The sequence below is a fragment of the Anthonomus grandis genome, chromosome 22, assembly GCF_022605725.1.
Source record: "Anthonomus grandis grandis chromosome 22, icAntGran1.3, whole genome shotgun sequence".
In the NCBI taxonomy this organism is placed as follows: domain Eukaryota; kingdom Metazoa; phylum Arthropoda; class Insecta; order Coleoptera; family Curculionidae; genus Anthonomus; species Anthonomus grandis.
The window spans coordinates 25030401-25055684 of record NC_065567.1 but is presented as its reverse complement, the minus strand read 5'-3'; the positions used below and the strand labels follow the sequence as shown (position 1 = coordinate 25055684).

The following is a 25284-nucleotide window of genomic DNA, read 5'->3' as shown; positions in this document are numbered from 1 at the left end:
GTGAAAAGCATTCAGGAGTAAATTTAATAACGAAACTTGCCTGTAATATTATTATTAAAAATATTCTAGAAATTAACGCGTATTCAAATAATAACGAAGAGCCTCTATAGTGTTTTTAGAGGTTAAAATGCATCGATGTTCTAAAAAGCTTCCTCAAAACTTTTTGACTTTGTTATTAAAACTCATTTAAACCAAAAATGATGGCCGTTGAGTTAAGAAATTGCTAATTACATGAGATTTATTAGAAAAGTTTTCCCCGAACTAGCGGTGTGTTTCGAATTTTTCCATGAAAATATTTGTTCCTACAATATATGAAATATTGTTGATTTTATAATTGCCATATATGGAGCTCGCAATTGAGCTACACAACATTACGTTCAAATACTCTATTTATGAAAAACTAATCGTATTCTTCCTAATATAATTGATTTTATGCATAACTTAAGTGGATACTACTCGAACCGATACAAAATCTCTCGAGATGATCATATTCGAATACTTGCAATCAATCTTATAATAAAAAAATTAATTTATTATATATTTGCCTTCTAACTATAATGTGTATCTCTTTAATAACCAACAAAGAGAACTGCTTAATATGCAGCTCTGGTATCAATGCAGTAGCTTTAATTCTCCGAGACTTGCTGACATGGGTCGAATTTAAAATCATTTTTTGAAGTTTCTTTTATTTGATTAACTTCCGGAGTTTACAAGTTAAACTTGCCCCTCCCGACTAACGAGAAAAGTATCTGCGATTTTTATATTGTGAACATACTTAGCGAACTTCATGGCTGAATTAAAACGGAATAGCGATTATTCCTTTTATCTTAAAGTTTCAAAGCTTGTTTTGTATTTAGAGGAATTTTATTTGGGAGCTTTTACTGCGAGCTTTAATATCTTTGAAACAAATATGAAGCCTTTTGTGGAATATTTTAAGGTGAGTGTCTTCGTTTTAATAAAGTTTAATGAAACTCTTTTTTGAATTCCCTGGAATGTATACTGAAAATTGTAGTGATACTCTGCAACCTTTAATCCACGTAAATGCACTCTAACACCGGTGTGAATTACGCCAAATATATTTTCAAGCGAAAAGGAATTTGTTCAAAATGGAACCAGCGTAAACTAAGAAATTTCGAGATCTCTATTAACTCAACCGAAAATTACGGCCTGAAAGTTACTTAGAGATTTTCATCTTGTGTTGCGCCTCAAATATCTTATGCTGTGGTATGTCACGTTTGATGATAAGGTAAATTTGATCAACCTAATTTTTTTCAAGAAGTTACATTAATTTCTTTTTTTTTTTTTAATTTTAGGTCTGTAATAATTTTAGTAAAAATATTCAGGTATAATAATGGTTTAAATTAAAACGAACGACTTTGGCACGTTGAAAGTCAAACAAAAATATGAATTTTTTTATATAAAATTAACTACATTAGGGAAAATACCGAGTTATGATGGAATCCATGTAGTTTTTGAAATGTTATTTTCAATTTATTACAAAATTTAACTATACTAGCGTCTTGTTACCTCTTATTGCAATCAGAATGATGAAACTAAGAAAAAATAATTCAAAAAGTTTCTCAATAACGCCTACAGAAGGCTGACAGACGACTTCCAAAGTTTAACATTTTTCATTTTTCGGGTATGCGGGTATATTGAATTTTTTCGCCAAAAATTGATTTTTCCGAAATTGAACTAACTATACCAGAGGCTTATTCCCATCTCGTATATTACGAAAACATCGGGTTATAACGGGATCCGAGCAGAACTAAGGGAATGAGAGCACTTTTCGACGGCTTTTTTGAGCCCAAAACTGGGCACCAAAATGCTAGATCTCAGGTAATAAGAGAGCTACGACCTTGCGAATGATCTTGTTGGATTCAGAAGAATAAAACTAAGTCAAAACCGTTAAGATTTTCCCGATAGCTCCTATAGAAGCCGAGCTATCAGCCTTCAAAGTTTGGGTTTTTTCATTTTTTGGGTATACCCCACCATATCGATTTTTTTCAGAAAAATATTTTTTTTTCGAATTCGAACTAACTGTACCAGCGGATTGTTCTCATGAAGTAGATCATGAAAATAACGGGTTATAAGGAAATCCGAGCAGAACTAAGAAATCGAGTATTTTTTCGACCTCGTTTTTGAGGCCAAAAATGGGCATCAAAAATGCCATATCTCGGCTATTATAAAAGCTACGACGTTGCGGATAATCCCGTTCGATTCAGATGAACGAAGCTAAGTCAAAACCGTTTGAATTTTTTCGATAGTACCTATAGAAGCCGAGATATCAGCCTTCAAATTTTGGGTTTTTTCATTTTTTGGGTATACCCCACCGTATCGATTTTTTTCAGAAAAATATTTTTTTTCGAATTCGAACTAACTATACCAGCGAATTATTCTCATCTAGTAGATCACGAAAATATCAGGTTATAAGGGAATCCGAGCAGAACTAAGAAATCGAGTATTTTTTAGACCTCGTTTTTGAGGCCAATAATAGGCATCAAAAATGCCATATTTCAGCTATTATAAAAGCTATGACCTTGCGGATAATTTCATTGAACTCAAAATGACGAAACCAAGACAAAACCGTTGGAATTTTTCCGATGGCTTCCATAGAAGCCGAGCTATCAGTCTTCAAAATTTGGATTTTTTCATTTATCGGGTATACCCCCCCCGTTTCGATTTTTTTCAGCTATTTATTCACTTATAATAGTGATAACTTCATGGCTCATTTTAGTGTTAAATGTGCATTTAAGACGCATAGTTTTTTAGTCTCTATGTGCAATATAGTGAACTCACATTTGACTAATTTGTTATCGGTCCATGTAAAGTAAGTTGATTCAATTACAGGTTTAGTAAATGTTTAATTTGGCCACTTTTCCGAACTTCTCATCTACAATTATGAGCTAAGGCTTGAAATATGGGTAGAGAACAATATATGGATGGCGAAGTAGTCAATTTTCAAGTGGATTTTTTTCCAAAAAAATTAAATTATCTTTAAAAATTACTTATGTTTACAGAGATGTGAGGAAACGTTCCTATGTATTATTACGATAATGAGTAAATTTTTTTACAGTAATATAAATTTTCAGAAGCTGCTAAACTAGACTTTCAACACAGGTTTTTGGGTTTAGAGGTATAAGAAATGTATATATAAAAATATTTTTATAATTTTAGAAAAAAAATGCCGTTATTTTATTATCAATATTTTTTTCCCAGGAATTTTTAATTTTTTATTTTGACTCGTGGAAAATATTGAAAACTTTTACATTACATACTTTTATTTTTTTTCCAGTCGTTTTTAGCCTGAAAAATATGGTTTGGTTGTAAAGGTCTGGAAATAGTGTTTTTCTCCCGTAGTATGTTTATTTGAACCCAAAAAACATGGAAAAAAAAGGATGTATAAATGAGAATTTGATTTTTCTACCTATTTTCAATATCATGGTTTCATTTTCTAAATAGTGTTTAGATCGTTTCGAAATAGTGTTTTTCTCCCGTAATATATCTAATTAAACCCGAAAAACATCATTTAATTTCCACTTTCTTGTAATTTTTAAATTGAGATCAGGATGTATAAATGAGAATTCGATTTTCCACCTATTTTCTATATCATCATTTCATTTTCTAAATAATATCTGGATCGCCTGGAAATAGTGTTTTCTTCCATAATCTATCTAACTATACCCAAAAAACTTCATTTTAATAATTCTTAATCCGCCTCCAGAAAATGGGTTGGGTTAGGAAAGTCAAAATCTCTACTTTTTTGGCCTATTAAAAAATTCAAGATCTTAGCTATTACAAGAGCTACAACCTTGCGTTTGATTGATAATTTAAAAGAATTTATAGCACAGTAAAAATTCCTTTCAAACTGCACTTGTTTCCCTTCAATTTATAAAGAAATACAGTTCAGTAATAACTTTTATTTTAATAAAAATAACCTGAGATTCTTGTCGTTAATATTGAAATCTAGGGTTTCGCATTGAAATTTATAAATTGAACAAAATTTTCCAATCGAAAAGAAGCCTTCTAAGTCTATCTATCAATAAAATGCTCTCGAATGTCGCTGTAATAATTTATATCCAGTGCCCGCACGGAAAATACGGTCAAACCTAAGTGGTTGCCAATAAAAAAGGAAATGCTATATATAAATATGCCGCAGATTTAAAGGGCAGACTACACAAACTTAATATAGTATGCGTCCATACATATAGGTTTCGAAACTCCGACTATAGGGGCACTGATACATGTACTGCATGCATGTTGGGCATTAAGTGCTAACTAGTAAAACGCCATGTTCCAAAGCTGTGTTTAAGTTATGCCGATGTTCAACGATGTAGATACTGTGAATTTACGTTCGTGCGTTGTTTAAATAACTTGCCACCAGAAAGTTTATTTCCAGTTCAAACTCGCTCCTCTTTTAAAGTGCAGAATATATTTTTTTTTGATAAAATAAAAATGCACCTTCTAAAACTAATTGCAATGTAAATATTTCAAAGCGAAAAAAAGTTTAAATTTTAAATTAGGAAAAGTTGCCTGGCCGAAAACAAGTTTTCGATGCTCAAAGCCTACCGCAACAGCTGGGTCATATTCAGTTTTATAGTTCTTTGTTCCGTAGTTAAGCAATAACTCGGTGCCTTATTTGAGAAATTCTTCAAACAGATTTAAGCAAATATTTTTCTTCGAGTATGAAACGGAAGTTAGTTTGTGTGTGTTTTTGCTAAAATAATGTCCTATTGGACAGAGTTTCGAGCAGAGGATTATTTTAAAGGAGAAGCCAAGAAGAGATTTATTTATAACGTTTGCAAGATATAGTCAATTAATTGCATAACTTAAATGGATACGGTGACGATTTTTTTAGTAAATTAATTTTAAATTCTAATGAGGTGTTTTTTTTATGGTATTTTTTCCCGTAATCGTCTTCCAAAGCTTGCGGTTTATTTATTTTTAAGGCAGATCCTTATCTTATGAATCAGGAAAGCCTAGATAATGCCACATTTACCTCGCTAATTTCTCTCTAAAATTAGTAACCATGCTTCTACTACAATCCCTTAAATATATCAAAAGCAATAACCAGATCAACTTTTAACTTAATCAAAGTTTTAAATTCCTAAGAAGTCCTGGCCTGAGAAATCCGGGCGATAAAATACGCGTGTCCCAAATCAGACCCTTCCAGTCAGGTTTTAATTTCCCCTTTAGCCTATAATTAAGCCTGTTAATAAATAAATATGTTATTCCGATAAATGAAGGCATGGTTAACTCTTTAAAGGAACATAATCCCTATAGCTTGGACTTAAACCTTATCGATTATACTGGATTTATTTCGCTCACAGGTTCAATTAGACATGAATGATTTACAACTTTTACTTAAAAATCGAGAAAATAACCTCCTAAATCCTTTCCTTTGTGTCTCGGTGTAGTAAATGGGTTATAAAAGCATAGTTAATGCATTAACCCATGCTGTCAATTTAGGACGTTATAATAAACGAATATTGTAATTCAGTTAGGGACATTTGGTGCTATGAAGACCATGCATGCGTTGAGTATAATTCTAATGGCGCGAACAACTTGGCAGCTAATGGTTTGCCGATATCCAAAATACGTTTTACTCTTATTGTCATGACCTTAACATGATCCGCATATGAACGGGCTAATTATTAAATACTACTGACTTAATGCATAATTTAAATGGGTATAGCAGTATTTGTTCTTAGTTTACAATAAAATCGATTTAAATTCTTTGGCAAATCGTTTAAATAGCAATATAATCGAATTCCAAGTTGAAATTTCCAGACTGGAAAGCAAGCGCTGGTGTCAGTAGACGCAGAAGGGCATTAAGGATATTAACTGCATTTCATGGAAAGAAAAAATCGCCCTTCGGACGTCAATATGTTGGAGGAATTGTTTTAAGCATGTTATTTATCACTGATGTCAGAACTTGTCCATACAGGCTTTATTGTATTTTGTTTTTAGGAGAATAAAATTGTAGTTAATCGAGAGTATCTGGTGTAGTCGGTAGGATAAGGATTTTGAATGAATTAGCCAAATGAATTGTGTTATAATAATTAGGAAATGTAATTACTAGATCTTGGAAGATCAAAGTTTACTTAGTAAAACATTTTTATTTTTATTGAAGATTTGTTTTGGTTATGCTATTTAAGATTGGTATCAGAACTTGTGCATACATTCTTTATTAGAAGAAACTATTTCTTAACTGTTCTCTAGCAAAGAAATTAGAAAAAAATAATTTTCGTACGTAATAGTGCAACGTAATGTTCGAGAGCGCATTTAAAGCGAAATTTAAGCTGCATTTGTTTAACGCATGCATTTTTTCTCTTTCTAAACTAAATAAAAATAACTTTGAATTTTAATATGCAAATTAATATTTTATAATAAAATAAAAAAAATATTTTTTTTTATATACAAAGATTTATATTGAAATAACATAGTGTTATTTACTGTGTGTGTACCTCTGTATGTACTTTTTGAGTGACTAGTCAACGTTTTTATTATTATTGTGTTTTTTAATTTACTTAGTTTTTAAACACATAAAACTGTAATTAATCGAGTGCATGTAGTGCAGTTAGTAAGATAGAGATTTTGAATGAACTAACAATTGACGTCAGAGCTTGTTTATTATTGTATTTTGCTTAAAAAAAATAAAACTGTAATTAAACGAGGGCATCTGGTGCAGTCAGTAGGATAGAGATTTTGAATGAACTAACAATTGACGTCAGAGCTTATCCTTAATTGTATTTTGCTTTTAAATGAATAAAACTGTCATTAATCGAGTGCATCTGGTGCAGTCAGTTAGTTAGATATTTTGAATGAACTAGCAATATTCGTCAGAGTTTGTCCATTATTATATTTTGCTTTTAAAGGAATTAAACTGTAATTAATCGAGTACATCTGGTGCAGTCAGTGGGATAGTGATTTTGAATGAACTAACAATTGACATCAGAGCTTGTCCATTTTTGTATTTTGCATCTAAAATATTAAAACTGTAATTCATCGAGTGTATCTGGTGCAGTCAGTAGGATAGACTTTGAATGAACTAACAATTAATTTGTGTTACAATATTAAGAAAATGTAATTACTAGATTATTTAAGGAAACCAAATTATTCGATATAAGACAATTATATACACAAAATTTGCTTATAAGCATTTCTCCAAATAAAATAGGTTTGAAGCCATTAATTCATCTCGATGCTAAAATACGGAAAAAAGTGAAAGTCAAAAAAAATTAAAAAAGAATTGGACAAATATGTTCTACATTTATTGGTCCTAAGGCGTTTAACAAAATTACAGATAATTTTCAAAATCTAATTGCAGAAAAATGCTTTAACTCAAAACTGCAAGAATTAATTCAGGAAACAAGTCGTCAAATTTTATGCGACTTGTTCACTAAGTAATAAACAAAATATACTGAATATTATTTTAAACAGAAATGAGTTTTATTAATAAATTTAAAGTTAGATTGAAATACACTAGACAATTAACACAAAGCTGTATTTAATCGAGTGCATGTGGTGCAGTCAGTAGCATAATGATTTTAAATAAATTATCTCAATTCAATTGTGTTACAATATTAAGAAAATGTAATTACTAGATCTTGGAAGATAAACATTTACTTAGTAAGACATATCTATTCTTATTAGATATTTGATGTTGGGGGAGTAGCAGTGTACAATAGCTAAAGCGAACAATTGTGTCCTTTCTAACCGTGTGGTTAAAATGAAACCGCAGATCTATCAGTCTCTCCAAACAGTGATCGCACCCTCATATTCGACACCCTTCACTCGCCTTTGCACGTCATTCGAGGCAGAGCGCGTCATTTTTGGTACAATAAATCTGAAAATCATTTGAGTGAAGGGTTCGTGAAAAGCCCCGTTAAAAGTTCGATATGCCACAACAATATGCCAAATACGTTGCGGTTTGTAATTAGAAAAATTCGCCACTCTGCTGCCTTTTCATCCTAAACCTCCTGCTGCTGCTGCTGTTGACTTCAAATTTTGATTTTTCTCGATGGATACGGACCATGTGGATTAATTTCTAGTTGTTTTAGGTTTTTTTTATTTCTTAATATGAAGGCTCAAACGGATATTGCTGAGAATTTAATAATTCCTTTCAGATGCAAGAGTTTTTTTCCAAAGAACAGACTAAATTCCAGCATTGTTTAAAATTCCTTTTCTGTATCAATCTGTATAAAGCATAAGAGTTTCTATATAAATAGCTTTATGACAAGTTACGCAAAAAAAAAAGAATTCAAGACTTCCGCGCATTTTTCTCAAGTTAATTACGAATTTCCTGTAAATGACGTTAACTTCTTCCTTTAACTGGTAAAGACTCTCAGATTAGAAACGGAAAACGAACTAAACATAATCTGCTAAAAAGGCAAAAAACTACGTGACGAGTATACAAAAATCTTGCCAAAGCCCAAGTTAAGAATTTAAATAGTCGAAACGTCACACCAGTTGAAAATGAGACTGATTTACATTGGAATGTCGCTTATTAAATATTTACTCGAATTCAGGTAGCAGTTTGCGGACATTTAAATGCGGCCCCCACATTCTTCCATTATCTAAAACTACAGACAAAACACACTGTTTTCGGCATTTAGGTACGGCGAAATGGCTTAGAGCCATAACGATACAAAAGTGGTATGTGCTGCACGATCTTTTGTAGACGTGGTGCTTTGTGGGTGTAATAAACTCCTGAAGAAACATCTTATCGATGTAGTACGCATTGTATCACATTTGCAAATCCAAATTATTGTATAATAGAGGACTCACCAGCTGTTAAATACAGCACTTAAGGTGTAAAAAGTATTCAATATTTTTTCAAAATTCGTGATTCTACAGGAGGAACTCAGAATGCTATCTTTGCTGAATGACAAGTTTGCCACATTCAATATTTTCTTCCAAATTAATATTTAATTGTATGTGAATATATATGTGTTTATTTTCCAGGGAAGTTAAATTATTTGTTTGTTTCTTCCAGGCAGTTAAAAGGGTTTTTTTGTTTCTCTTAAAAATTTGAATTAACTTGTAATATTTTTTTTGCCTTCTTGTCTTAATTACGATATTTTGGAATAATTTCTTATTAAAGTAATTCTGAGAATGATGACTACTGGCTATCATCAACTGATTAAATAAGCCTGAATTAAATAAAAAATTTTGAAAAATTAATAAACTATACAGCAGTTAAGCAACTAACGGTCATTTTTAGTAGCGAATTCCGAGGACAAGTAATGTAATCTGTAAAGCGACTTCACACTTTAAAGTTCAACATCTAATTTATTTACATTTATTACTTGAATGGTACAAACCGTTTTAGTTAAAATTTTTAGAAACATGGATCGTTTATAGTAGTTGAGTCCATGGGCTATGGGCTTCAAGGTGTTAATTCACTTCAAAGTCAAATATCTAAACAAACTATTGGGAATATTTTGATAAAACAAGAAGCGTAATATTCATTGGAATATTCTGTAGAATTATTGTTTAAGGTATAAGCCGTTTCAGAAAAGAGTTTTGGAAATATCGATCATTTTTAGTAATTGAGTCCTGGGAAGTAGGGGCTTCAAACTGTTTACTCACTTTAAAGTTCAATATCTGAAAAAATATTAGGAATATTCTTATCAAACAAAAAGCATAATATTCCGTGGAATATGTTGTAGAATTATTGTTTAATGTATAAACCGTTTCAAGTAAAAGTTTTGGAATTATCGATCATTTTTAGTAATGGTCTCCGAGGACAAAGTATGGGCTACAAGGTGTTGACTCATTTTAAAGTCCAATATCTTCAAAAGCATTCGGAATATTTCCATGATGCAAAAAGTGTTATATTCTTTAGAATTATTACTTAAGGTTTAAATAATTATCGATCATTTTTTTTATTGGAGTCTGAAATAAATTATGAACTTCAAGGTGTCAAAAAAATGGCCCTTGTTTCCTTTGAAGTGAGGCAAAAATAACTTTAACTGTCTAAAATAAATCCTGAGTGCTGACTCATATCCGGCTCGAAGGACCAAATTGTTAGGATTGCGTTATTAAACCCGATATGTCCTCTTACGTTTCTTAAAATAAATTAAACATTTTATTAAGAATCTGTTATGGCTGACGATTGCCAAAGTGCATCAACCACCTTAAAAAACATTGTTTACAGACGAAAAGTTACTTTAATTGCATAAAAATTGCAGTTATTAGTTATTTAGTTTAATCAGAGAGATAAAGCAACAATTGTTCAACTGCTTGGAATAAATACGATAATTATTTTAATTGCCTAAGAAAAATATAAGAATATCACTAACTGCCTGAATTAAGTAAAAAATGGTCACTGATTGCTTTTAAGTGTTCAAAAACCAAATTAATTAATTAAGTGGAATAAATGGAGATGTACCAGAAAAAGATATCAAATTAACTTTAATTAACAGCATTCTTTTTTAATTAGAACTAGGAATTAAAGCAACTTTTGGTCAAGTGCCTGGAATAAATAATTTCCTAACTTTACTGCTCTTGTTTGCTTTAATATTATGTTTTTTTTTACAGAATATATTGGCACAAAACCGTTTAGTTCAAGTATTACCAATGCCACAAAGATATCTATAGAACTGATCAAATGTAGTAAAAAAATGATTTATACTGACTGGAATAAATACCAAAGTTACTTTGATTGCAAAGAAAAAATTGCAGTTTTGAAGCAACTTTTGTTCAAGTGCCTGGAATAAATGAACTGTACTGCTCTTATTTGCTTTAATTTTTTTTTACGGAATACATTGGCACAAAACCGTTTAGTAGTCGAGTATAACCAGTGCTACAAAGGTGTCTGTAGAACTAATCAACTGTAGTAAAAAAATGGTTTATTCTGACTGGAATAAATACCAAAGTTACATTGATTGCAAAGAAAAAATTGCAGTTTTAAAGCAACTTTTATTCAAGTGCCTGGAATAAATGAACTGTACTGCTTTTATTTGCTTTACTTTTTTTACGGAATACATTGGCACAAAACCATTTAGTAGTCGAGTATAACCAGTGCTACAAAGGTGTCTGTAAAACTGATCATAGTAGTTAAAAAATGGTTTTTACTGACTGGAATAAATACCAAAGTTACTTTGATTGCAAAGAAAAAATTGCAGTTTTAAAGCAACTTTTGTTCAAGTGCCTGGAATAAATGAACTGTACTGCTTTTATTTGCTTAATTTTTTTTTTTACGGAATACATTGGCACAAAACCGTTTAGTAGTCAAGTATTACCAGTGCTACAAAGGTGTGTGTAAAACTGATCAAAGTAGTTAAAAAATAGTTTTTACTGACTGGAATAAATACCAAAGTTTCTTTGATTGCAAAGAAAAAATTGCAGTTTTAAAGCAACTTTTGTTCAAGTGCCTGGAATAAATGAGCTGTACTGCTCTTATTTGCTTTAATTTTTTTTACAGAATACATTGGCACAAAACTGTTTAATAGTCGAGTATAACCAGTGCTACAAAGATGTCTGTAGAACTAATCAACTGTAGTAAAAAAATGGTTTATTCTGACTGGAATAAATACCAAAGTTACTTTGATTGCAAAGAAAAAATTGTAGTTTTGAAGCAACAAGTGCCTGGAATAAATAAACTGTACTTTTTTTTTTACGGAATACACTGGCACAAAAGTGCAAACCTTATAGCACGCACAAGTAACACGAGTAGTGGTAAGAAAGTGTTTGTGGAATCGATGAAATGTAGCAAAAAACTGATTTAAAGAGAAAATAAAATCTGCTGAATAGTATTAAAAAATTACTCTTGACCTGGCTAAGAGTGACGCCTGGACTAATAATTAAAAGAATAATCCATAATAAAAAAAAGATGCATTTATGAATCAAACACAGACAAAGTAAACGCATTAAGAGATCAAAGATAACTGAAGTGAGTGTTCGTGAAGAGGGGCCCTAAAAACTGCAAAATAATTTCAAATATTTAAATAAAACATTTGCCAGTAATTTTAATTAAAATCTTGCGGGCTCCGTATATCTGCACCCTTTGCTTCCATCTTTTTGCTTTGTTACAGGTCAAATGCCGGAGCCCGAGCCAGAGTTTCTGGCTCCCCTGGAGAATCACACAGTCACTCAAGGCAGGGATATCGTCTTTACTTGCGTCGTCAACCACTTGTCTACTTACAAGGTAAATATTTAATATACTTTCGTTATGAACAAAACCTAATTGTTAAGGCTGAAACGAGTAGAGTAAATTTTGAGTGAAACTGGTTTGAGGAATATTTTTTTGAAAATTGCTTTAATGATTATATGCCCCATGATAATGTGGAGGCATTCCGGGAATGTTTTGCTATTACATGTAAGGAATTCTGCAAAGTTTACAGCGTGCCTGGGATGTTTTAGAAAAATTTTTAATATTAAATTAATATAGATGTTAGGAGAGTCTACGTAGGTTTAATTTTTTATTATTTTTCATTAAGGAAAATAATGAGTTAGGATTATATTTGTTTATAAAATTTTATTATAAAGGCACAGATTAAAAACTACAAAAAGAAAACAGGTAATAAAACGGCAAAAGTGGATCCAAGGTACTCCTCAAATTAAAGAAAGCATCACGTACAAGATACCTGTTAATGTTTCTTTTAAACTGGTTAAAGTTAACTAAACAATTTTATTACAGAATATCTTCAGACCTTGAATTGTTTAAATATTTGCTAGAAATCATTGAAATAGATTTTATTAACTTCTGAGAGCTGATAAAAAAGGTGGTGTCATCAGCAAATACCATACCCATAAATTATATTCCAAGGAGTAAATATGCCTAGAATAAATAAATTCCTTATACCAGGCAACTGATTAAGTCATATTTAATTTTTTTTTCTGTAACGGTCTTATAGTAAAATTAAACAAAAAAAACAATGCTTTGGTGGTATTTTTTCTGTAGCGTTCTTGTAGCAAAAATCACTGCCTGGAATAAATGATTTCCTTATTTCAGGCAGTTGGGGTTTGAATTCTATTTTGCAGGGAACAAATGTCTAAGAATCACTGTAAAAAAAAAGAATGCTCTGGTGATATTTTTTATTGTAGCGTTCTTGTGGCAAAAATTCAAAATGATTGAATGATTGCCAATTGCTTAGGATAAATTATTTCCTTATTCCAGGCAATTGAGGTTTGAATCCTACTTTACAGGGAACAAACGTCCAAGCTTTTAGAATTATATTCTAAAAGCTCGAATATGCCTAGATATTACTGCCTAATATTAATAATTTCCTTATACCAGGTAACTTTTTAAAGAAGAAAAAGGAACAATACCTTGGTGGTATTTTTCTGTGTGTGGTATTATTCTTGTAGCTGAAATGAGTTCTTGCACTCATTTTGTGCCTAAAATAAATGATTTCCTTTTTTCAGGCAGTTGGGGTTTCAATTCTACAGGAAACAAACGTTCAAGAATCATATTCTAAAAGCTCGAATATGCCTAGAAATTATTGCCTGATATAAGTAATTTCCTTATACCAGGGAACTGTTTAAAGAAAAAGAAACAAAGGTGGTATTTTTTTGTAGCTTTCTTGTAGCAAAAATTACTGCCTTTAGGAAATAATTTATTCCAGGCAGTTCGGGTTTGAATTCTACTTTACAAGGAACAAACGTTCAAGAGTTCGAATATGCCTAGAAATTACTGCCTGATATAAAAAATGTCCTTATACCAGGTAACTGTTAAAAAAAAATGCCCTGGTGGTATTTTTTCCTGTAGCGTTCTTGTGGCAAAAATGACTGGAATGCCTGGAATAAATGATTACCTTATTTCCCTTAGAAATCACTGCCTGATATAAATAATTTCCTTTTACCAGGTAACTGTTAAAAAAAAATCAAAGCCCTGTTGATATTTTTGTGTAGTGCTCTTGTAGAGAAAATGAGTGCATTATACAAATGATCCCCTTATTTCAAGTAATTGAAGTTTTAATTCTACTTTATAGGATGAAACGTCTAAGAATATGTTCTAAAGGTTCGAATATGTCTGAAAAATGACTGCCTTGACTAAATAATTTCCTTATAACAGACAACCATAAAAAAATGCCCTGCTGTTATTTTTCCGCGTTTTTGTAGCGAAAATCATAGTCTGGAATACATTATTCCCTTATTCCAGGCGATTGGGGCTTAGTTCTACTTCATGGGAAAAAAACGTCCAGGAATTATGTTTTAAAGGCTCGAATATACCTGGAATAAATATTTTTCTTGTACCATCAGACAACTATTAAACAAAAATGCCCTGGTGGTATGTTTCTCTGTTCTGGTAGCGTAAAATGACAGCCTGGAATAAATTATTCCCTTATTCCAAGCAATTGGGGTTTAAATCAGTAGTTTATGGGAAACAAACGTCTTGGAATTATGATCTAAAGACGAATATGCCTAAAAATAAGTGCCTAGACAAAATGATTTCCTACGTTTAAAAAAAAAAAAAAGTTCTACCGGGATTTTTCTATAGCATTCTTGAAAAAAAAATGACTGCCTGAAATAAATGAATTCTTTATTCCAGGCAGTTGGAGTTTGAATTCTACTTTACAGGGAACAAACGTCCAAGAATCACAAAAAATAAAAGAAAAGGAACAATACCCTGGTGGTATTTTTCTGTATCATTTTTGTAGCTGAAATGACTACCTGGAATAAATGATTCCCTTATTTCCCTTAGAAATTACTGCCTGATATAAATAATTTCCTCATACCAGATAACTGTCTACTTTATGTGAAAGAAACATCCAGGAATCATGTTTTAAAGGCTCAAATATTCCTGGAATAAATTAATTTCTGGTACCAACAGACACCTATAAAAAAATGCCCTGGTGGTATGTTTCTCTGTTCTGATAGCCTGGAATAAATTATTCCCTTATTCCAATCAATTGGGGCTTAAATCAGTAGTTTATGGGAAACAAACGTCCTGGAATTATGATCTAAAGACTCGAATATGCCTAAAAATAAGTGCCTAGAGTAAATGATTTCCTACGTTAAAAAAAAAAAAACAATGTCCTAGTGGGATTTTTCTGTAGCGTTCTTGAAAAAAAAATGACTGCCTGGAATAAATGAATTCTTTATTCCAGGCAGTTGGGGTTTGAATTCTACTTTACAGGGAACAAACGTCCCAGAATCACAAAAAACAAAAGAAAAGGAACAATACCCTGGTGGTATTTTTCTGTATCATTTTTGTAGCTGAAATGACTACCTGGAATAAATGATTCCCTTATTTCCCTTAGAAACTACTGCCTCATATAAATAATTTCCTCATACCAGATAACTGTCTACTTTATGTGAAAGAAACATCCAGGAATCATATTTTAAAGGCTCAAATATTCCTGGAATAAATAAATTTCTGGTACCAACAGACACCTATAAAAAAATGCCCTGGTGGTATGTTTCTCTGTTCTGATAGCCTAGAATAAATTATTCCCTTATTCCAATCAATTGGGGTTTAAATTAGTGGTTTATGGGAAACAAACGTCCTGGAATTATGATCTAAAGACTCGAATATGCCTAAAAATAAGTGCCTAGAGTAAATGATTTCCTACGTTAAAAAAAAAATAATAATGTCCTAATGGGATTTTTCTGTAGCGTTCTTGAAAAAAAAATGACTGCCTGGAATAAATGAATTCTTTATTCCAGGCAGTTGGGGTTTGAATTCTACTTTACAGGGAACAAACGTCCAAGAATCACAAAAAAACAAAAGAAAAGGAACAATACCCTGGTGGTATTTTTCTGTATCATTTTTGTAGCTGAAATGACTACCTGGAATAAATAATTCCCTTATTTCCCTTAGAAATTACTGCCTGATATAAATAATTTCCTCATACCAGATAACTGTCTACTTTATGTGAAAGAAACATCCAGGAATCATGTTTTAAAGGCTCGAATATACCTGGAATAAATAATTTTCTAGTACCAACAGATAACTAAAAAAAAATGCCCTGGTGGTATGTTTCTCTGTTCTGGTAACGTAAAATGACAGCTTGGAATAAATTATTCCCTTATTCCAAGCAATTGGGGTTTAAATCAGTAGTTTATTGAAAACAAATGTCCTGGAATTATGATCTAAAGGCTCGAATATGCCTAAAAATAAAATAAGTGCCTAGACTAAATAATTTTCTACGAAAAAAAAAAAAACATGTTCTAGTGGGTTTTTTCTGTGGCGTTCTTGAAAAAAAAATGACTGCCTGGAATAAATGAATTCTTTATTCCAGGCAGTTGGGGTTTGAATTCTACTTTACAGGGAACAAACGTCCAAGAATCACATTCTAAAAGCTCGAATATGCCTAACTCTTTAGAGAAAAAAACAAAAAAAAAGGAACAATACCCTGGTGATATTTTTCTGTATCATTCTTGTAGCTGAAATGACTACCTGGAATAAATAATTCCCTTATTTCCCTTAGAAATTACTGCCTGATATAAATAATTTCCTCATACCAGATAACTGTACTTTATGTGAAAGAAACATCCAGGAATCATGTTTTAAAGGCTCGAATATACCTGGAATAAATAATTTTCTGGTACCAACAGACACCTATAAAAAATGCCCTGGTGGTATGTTTCTCTGTTCTGGTAGCCTGGAATAAATTATTCCCTTATTCCAAGCAAATGGGGTTTAAATTAGTCGTTTATGGGAAACAAACGTCCTGGAATTATGATCTAAAGGCTCGAATATGCCTAAAAATAAAATAAGTGCCTAGACTAAATGATTTCCTACGTTAAAAAAAAAAAAACAATGTCCTAGTGGGATTTTTCTGTAGCGTTCTTGAAAAAAAAATGACTGCCTGGAATAAATGAATTCTTTATTCCAGGCAGTTGGGGTTTGAATTCTACTTTACAGGGAACAAACGTCCCAGAATCACAAAAAACAAAAGAAAAGGAACAATACCCTGGTGGTATTTTTCTGTATCATTTTTGTAGCTGAAATGACTACCTGGAATAAATGATTCCCTTATTTCCCTTAGAAATTACTGCCTCATATAAATAATTTCCTCATACCAGATAACTGTCTACTTTATGTGAAAGAAACATCCAGGAGTCATGTTTTAAAGGCTCGAATATAACTGGAATAAATAATTTTCTGGTACCAACAGACAACTTTAAAAAAATGCCCTGGTGGTATGTTTCTGCGTTCTGGTAGCGTAAAATGACAGCTTGGAATAAATTATTCCCTTATTCCAAGCAATTGGGGTTTGAATCAGTAGTTTATTGAAAACAAATGTCCTGGAATTATGATCTAAAGGCTCGAATATGCCTAAAAATAAAATAAGTGCCTAGACTAAATGATTTCCTACGTTTAAAAAAAAAAACAATGTCCTAGTGGGATTTTTCTATAGCATTCTTGAAAAAAAAATGACTGCTTGGAATAAATGAATTCTTTATTCCAGGTAGTTGGGGTTTGAATTCTACTTTACAGGGAACAAACGTCCCAGAATCACAAAAAACAAAAGAAAAGGAACAATACCCTGGTGGTATTTTTCTGTATCATTTTTGTAGCTGAAATGACTACCTGGAATAAATGATTCCCTTATTTCCCTTAGAAATTACTGCCTGATATAAATATTTTCCTCATACCAGATAACTGTCTACTTTATGTGAAACAAACATCCAGGAATCATGTTTTAAAGGCTCGAATATACCTGGAATAAATAATTTTCTGGTACCAACAGACAACTATAAAAAAATGCCCTGGTGGTATGTTTCTCTGTTCTGGTAGCGTAAAATGACAGCCTGGAATAAATTATTCCCTTATTCCAAGCAATTGGGGTTTAAATCAGTAGTTTATTGGAAACAATTGTCCTGGAATTATGATCTAAAGGCTCGAATATGCCTAAAAATAAAATAAGTGCCTAGACTAAATGATTTCCTACGTTTAAAAAAAAAAAACAATGTCCTAGTGGTATTTTTCTGTAGCGTTCTTGAAAAAAAAATGACTGCCTGGAATAAATGAATTCTTTATTCCAGGCAGTTGGAGTTTGAATTCTACTTTACAGGGAACAAACTTCCAAGAATCACAAAAAACAAAAGAAAAGGAACAATACCCTGGTGGTATTTTTCTGTATCATTTTTGTAGCTGAAATGACTACCTGGAATAAATGATTCCCTTATTTCCCTTAGAAATTACTGCCTGATATAAATAATTTCCTCATACCAGATAACTGTCTACTTTATGTGAAAGAAACATCCAGGAATCATGTTTTAAAGGCTCGAATATACCTGGAATAAATAATTTTCTTTTATCAACAGACACCTATAAAAAAATGCCCTGGTGGTATGTTTCTCTGTTTTGGTAGCCTGGAATAAATTATTCCCTTATTCCAAGCCATTGGGGCTTAAATTAGTAGTTTATGGAAAACAAACGTCCTGGAATTATGATCTAAAGGCTCGAATATGCCGAAAAATAAGTGCCTAGAGTAAATGATTTCCTACGTTAAAGAAAAAAAACAATGTCCTAGTGGGATTTTTCTGTAGCGTTCTTGTAGCGAAAATAACTGCCTGAAATAAATGATTCCCTCATTCCAAGCAATTGGGGTTTACAAAAACAAAAGTAAGGACACAAAGTCACGGTCTCATCCAATCTATATAATTTCTTAAAAAAGCTTAAAAGCTACACGTGTTTCGCTCCTGTCGGAGCATCATCAGGCCTAGACCTACACAGATCACATTACAACTCTTTGAGTTATACCTTTCCTTTACCTTTGTTTTTGTTTTCGTTTGGTCTCTTAGAGAAAAATGGATGATTTTTATCTAATTGGGGTTTAAATTCTAGTTTATGGGAAACAAACGTTCTGGAATCATGATCTAAAGGCACGAATATGCCTGGAAGTGAGTGCCTATACTAAATTATTTCCTTCGATTAAAAAAAAAAAAAAAAAAAAAAAAAAAAAAACAGTGTTCTGGTGGGATTTTTCTGTAGCATTCTTTGAATTTTAGACCAACTAAAAATTTCGTAAAACATTTAAAAGTCATTTAATCATTTAATTGAAGACTAATAAAATTAATAAGGATGTTCAATAACGCATACAAATATATATTTTATACCTAGTTAATAAACTATTTATTTGTTACTATAAAACTATATGTTATGTTGTAATTTAATAGATTCTTCATGTGGTAATGCTAACAAAGCTCTGCTTAAAAGTTAACTGAATTTTGTTAGAAACGCAGTTTGATAGTTATGTTTCCTTTTTGTGAAAAAATTACCCTTGTTTACGTTGTTTACGTGTTCATTATTGCCTATAATATTTACATAATGCTTTTTTACTCTTATAACGAAACTAATGTAAGAAGCACATTTTCTTTTCTTGTCCACCACAAAACACAAGAAGAGCGCGATAAAAGACATTGATTTTAAAGAATCCTCACAATTGGTTTTTCGCCTGATTTTATTTAGAAGTAAGTTCGTTTGCAAGAAGTAAAATCCAATAAGTGTTTGGTGCAGGCTGATTGGACATCTTTGTGTTACCTCCGGCAACCCACAATGCAATCAACTCTATATATAGGTGCTATCGCTGATCTGGAGAGGCATCTTTGATAAAATCATTTTATACTTTTCTTTTTCCAATATATATTTCGAACGCGTGATAAATTTAATATCACCTTATCTTATAGTGCGAAAATCAGTTTTATATATGAGTGAGTTTAGTTAAATGGCCACGGGACCAAAAACATTCAATCGCTTGTCTAGTTCACATGTGTTAATCGTTCGTCTTCTCCCAGTATAAATCTACTACCATATATCTTAACGAAGCAAGCCAACGGGTAGATATAAATTTAATAATATACAGGGCCGTGTGTAATGGTCCTGATAAATTAGGGATGTCTTTTAACTTACCTGAGTAACTAGAAACCCATTCAGATTCGTAACCGTTTGAATTATCCCTTACTTCCACTTTCTACCCTTGGTTAAGTTTAACTTTATTCGCAAAGATAAACAGCAAAAGCGCTTGGATAAACCATAAAATAGTTGAGAGTTTGTTGAAGCGTGTAAATCTTTATTATAAACCGCGAAGTGACTTAGGAAACATTATTTATTTTTAATTTTTACATAGGGATTAAAGAGGATCATTTAAGATACAATTATATAAATTAAAAAAAAGGGGATTTGATTAAAAGTAATGTAAAACTGAACAACACCTCTGGCTTTCTTGGCTCTCTCATTTTCTTTTTTACAATTAAAAAATTGATTAAAATTCTCCTGTTAATATGTATCAATCTGAGTAATTGAAGAAGTTTGTTCTCCACCTGTTTGCACGTATTGCTCAACTCAACTAAATTGAAACGATTTAAATTACTGCTACAGAGCTTGGGTCTAGACACATTTGCAGTTATATTAAAACAAACTCTGCAACTTATTAAAAAAAAAAAAAAAAAAAAAATTTCACCTGTATTTTGGTATATTTAATACCAAGCATATGAATAATCAATCTTTTATCAGATATGAATTAATCTAACTTATTACATTGCAGGTTTTGGCTTGCAATTATTACGTTAATAAGTCTAGAGGTCTGGGTTACAAAATAATCTAATGGATTGTTGGATATGTTGTGATGAAGTAGTTACAATATATTTTGAATACCATTAATGACTAGATGATCTTTGTATTTTATTTTTATATATATTACCACAACAATTTTTGTCTTAAGTTTCTTTAAAATAAGGTATAAATATTCATTACATTTAAATTGAACTTTTTTCTCTTTTTTCTATTATCAGGAAATTGTGTTTTATTTCCCATAATTTGCACAGTTATATAAAAAATTCTATTATATTACCATATTTTTAAATGATCTAGAATCTAAAATATGTATTCCAATTTATACATTCTGATAAATAAAATAAAACATGAAAATTAAATAATAAAAAATATTGGAATAAAAATGTTAATGCTTTTAGTTTGCGTTAAAGTAGAGGCAGTTGCAGGAAGAGATTACAGATAGAGGAAACAATTTCGATACTATGTACTATAATTATATTATGTCCATGTACAGTTTTTATTTTTATTATACAAATTTTACAAAAATTTATAATATTTAATTATATTTACGTGTATAAACACATTTATTACATTAAAGCAAATTAATATTTTCTCTCTTTTTTCTATAACACAGTTTCGTTTCTCTATCATCTGTAAATTGTGTTTTATTTCTCATAATTTACACAATTATATAAAAAAACATGTATTTGAAAATATATATCCTTATAAATGAAATAGTACATTAAAATGTACTTTATGTATAAGCTATTGAAATAAAAATTGCAATGTTTCTAGCTTGCTTTAAAGTAGAGGCAGTTGTTGACTGACTCAACTGCCTGGACGAATATATTGATTGCTTTCAGGCAATTGAATAAATTTATTCATTTCGTAGTGAACAAAGACAGTAACTAACTCAACTGCCTGGACGAATATGTTGATAATTCCCGGACAGTTGAATGGCAGTTTGACTTCTAGGCAGTTTAATAAATTTAATGATTTTACAGTTAACAAAGAAAGTAATTGACTCAACTGCCTAGATGAATATTTTAATTATTTCCAAGCAGTTGAATAAATTTAATCATTTTACAGTAATCAAAGAGAGTAACTGACGCAACTGCCTGAATGAATATTTTGATTTTTCCAGGACAATTGAATGAATTTAATCATTTTACAGTAATCAAAAAGAGGAACTGACTCAAATGCCTGGACGAATATATTGATTACTTGCAGGCAATTGAATAAATTTATTCATTTTATAGTGAACAAAGACAGTAAATAACTCAACTGCCTGAACGAATATGTTGATTACTTTCGGGTAGTTGAACGAATTTATTTATTTCACAATTATACAACAAATAACTGAGTAACTGATTTAACTGCCGGGAAGAATATTTTTATTACTTCCAGGCAGTTTAATAAATTTAATGATTTCACAGTTAACAAAGAGAGTAATTGATTCAACTGCCTAGACGAATATTTTGATTACTTCCAGGCAGTTGAATGAATTTAATCATTTCACAGTAAACAAAGAGAGTAATTGACTCAACTGCCAAGACGAATATTTTGATTTTTCCAGGACAATTGAATAAATTTAATCATTTTACAGTAATCAAAAAGAGTAACTGACTCAACTGCCTGGACGAATATGTTGATTACTTCCGGGTAGTTGAACGAATTTATTCATTTCACAATTATACAACAAATAACTGAGTTACTGACTTAACTGCCGGGAAGAATACTTTTATTACTTCCAGGCAATTGAATGAATTTAGTAATTTTACTGTAATTAAAAAGAGTAACTGACTGAACTGTATCAACGAATATTTTGATTATTTCCAGGCTGTTGAATGAATTTAGTCATTTCACAGTAATCAAAGAGAGTAACTAACTCAACTGCCTGGACGAATATGTTAATTACTCCCGGACAGTTGAATGAATTTATTCATGTTACACTTAGATAACAAATAGAGTAACTGACTTAACTGCCGAGAAGAATATTTTGATTACTTCCAGGCGATTGAATGAATTTAGTCTTTTTACAGTAATTAAAGAGAGTAACTGACTCAACAGTGTTAACGAATATTTTGATTACTTTTAAGTAGTTGAATAAATTTAACTATTTCACAGTGAACAATGAGAATAATTGACTCAACTGCCTAGCGAATATTTTGATTTCTCCAGAGCAATTGAGTGAATTTAATCATTTTACAGTAATCAAAAAGAGTAACGGACGCATCTGCCTGAACGAATATTTTGATTACTTTCAGGCAGTTGAATAAATTTATTCATTTCATAGTGAATAAAGACCGTAAATAACTCAACTACCTGGACGAATCTGTTGATTACTTCCGGGTAGTTGAACGAATTTATTCATTTCACACTTAGACAATAAATAACTGAGTAACTGACTTAACTGCCGGGAAGAATATTTTTATTACTACCAGGCAATTTTATAAATTTAATGAATTCACAGTAAATAAAGAGAGTAATTGACCCAACTGCCTAGATGAATATTTTGATTATTTTCAGGCAGTGGAATGAATTTAATTATTTCACAGTAAACAAAGAGAGTAATTGACTTAACTGCCTAGATGAATATTTTGATGACTTTTAGGCAATTGAATAAATTTATTCATTTCATAGTGAACAAAGACATTAACTAACTCAACTGCCTGGACGAATATGTTGATTACTTCCGGACAGTTGAATGAATTTATTCATGTTACACTTAGACAACAAATAGAGTAACTGACTTAACTGCCGGGAAGAATATTTTGATTACTTCCAGGCAATTGAATGAATTTAGTCTTTTTACAGTAATTAAAGAGAGTAACTACTGACTTAACAGTGTTAACGAATATTTTGATTGCTTTTAAGTAGTTGAATAAATTTAACTATTTCACAGTGAACAATGAGAATAATTGACTTAACTGCCTGGACGAATGTTTTGATTACTTCCAGGCAGTTAAATAAATTTAACGATTTTACAGTTAACAAACAGAGTATAGTTAACTAATAGTTACTTAGTTAATAAACAATTGGTTTTTATTTGAAATTTTTAAATATTTAACATTATTCGTCTAAAATAAAATTATTTAACATTTAAAAAGTGTCAGTTTAATAGTTCTGATGTAGAAATGGAATGGTGATATGGAAAAAAAGAGAAAAAAGCATTTACGATACTATGTATTGGAATTATATTCTATCCACGTACAATTTTTTTTATATTGTACAAATTGCATAAAAATTTCTAATATTTATGTATATTATCACAATTATTACCTTTTTCAATTGTTTTTTAGTTCCCTATTATATTATCCTATTTAAATGCTCTAAAACCTATCCAAAAAAAATACAATAAAAGGCTACCTCAGCTTGCCTTCAAATAGAGACAAAAATTAAGATACTATGTGCTGTAATTATATTTAGTCCACGTACAATTTTTATTTTTTAGATACAACAATTAATTTATATTTTATGTGTATTAAAACAATTACATTAAAGCAAATTATTAATATTATAAATTAAAAAAAAACACACATAGGCACAACAATGAGCAATGAGAAAAATATTATAATTATTAATTTACAATAGAAAGTAAAAAACCTCCTTTTGAAAAAAGGTCAATTATTTATAGCGCAGGCGACTTCTTAATTTTTGAATATTTATTTAAGTTTCTAGTAACAACTAGGGGTTTATAGTAAAATAAATTACTATTTGGATTTATGTATAAATGAGATTTCTTTATTCCAGGTTGCATGGATTAAATCGGACTCAAAAGCAATTCTCGCAATAAATACTCATATGGTTGCCCAAAATCCGAGACTAATTGTAACACATAATGGACATAATACATGGAAACTTTATATACATAATGTACAAAAAGGAGATGCCGGCACATACATGTGTCAAATTAATACTGATCCAATGAGATATCAGGTAAGAGAGCGAATTTAAATAAAAGCCAAATAAAAGATTCGTTGACCATAAAACAAGAGGGAACACGCAAACAAAGGATACAAAACAAACAATGTTATACAAACTTGCATATCTGTAAACGGTGAATAAAATGAGAAACCCTTTTTGCTCGAAAGCATTTCGGTATTATTTTTATTTGCTTAAGTAGAACGAAAAAAAAAAAGTGAAACGAATACATCGGGAAAAATGTTTAGGAATTTCACATTAAATCCAAAGCTTTGTGTAATATGCTTTAACGCCGCCACAAAAAATTAAGCTCTTTTAAGTCGAAGCAAAAATTTAAAGGATTTGCTGTGCCGAAATATGTAGAAAGCCCTATACTATGTGAAATTCATTACATACCAAAATTCATAATTAAATTTCTGCTTATGAGTTAAATCCTTTTCGAAACAGCCTAGCCTTCGTATGGCCAAAGTTTTTAGATATTTTAATATTCTAAAATTCAGTTCGCATTTCTAAGCGGAATATCCAACAAGATGTAGCCACTGAAATTCATTTCTCTTTAATGCTTTTGTTCGCCCAAATTACAATTTAAGAATATTAATTAAATGTATTATACCTGTGGTATTATATAGCTTTTTAAATTTCAGATGGGCATATTAAATGTAGTTATCCCCCCGGATATATTACCTGATAACGAATCAGCTGAGGGGTCAGGCATGGCAGTTGAAGGTGGTAATATTAGACTTAGATGTAAAGGTACTGGTGTTCCTGAACCTACTGTCAGTTGGAAACGACAGGATGGGAAAAATATCGTTTTAAGGCATGAAGGTGGACGAGAAAAAGGTAAAAAATAACATTATTTTATTACTATTGCTTATAGCTCTTTAAAATGAGAAGTGAATATAAGC

General features: G+C 30.9%; 1 protein-coding gene across 1 annotated transcript in view; it reads left to right on the top strand.

Annotated features, from left to right (window-relative positions):
• LOC126748537 (lachesin-like) overlaps nt 1–25284 on the top strand; it is a 140553-nt gene that overhangs the window by 86831 nt on the left and 28438 nt on the right. Inside the window, exons 3-5 of the mRNA XM_050457842.1 lie at nt 12042–12154; nt 24209–24394; nt 25024–25219. Of these exons, the coding sequence (XP_050313799.1) occupies nt 12042–12154; nt 24209–24394; nt 25024–25219 (495 nt within the window). The remainder of the gene's footprint in view (nt 1–12041; nt 12155–24208; nt 24395–25023; nt 25220–25284) is intronic.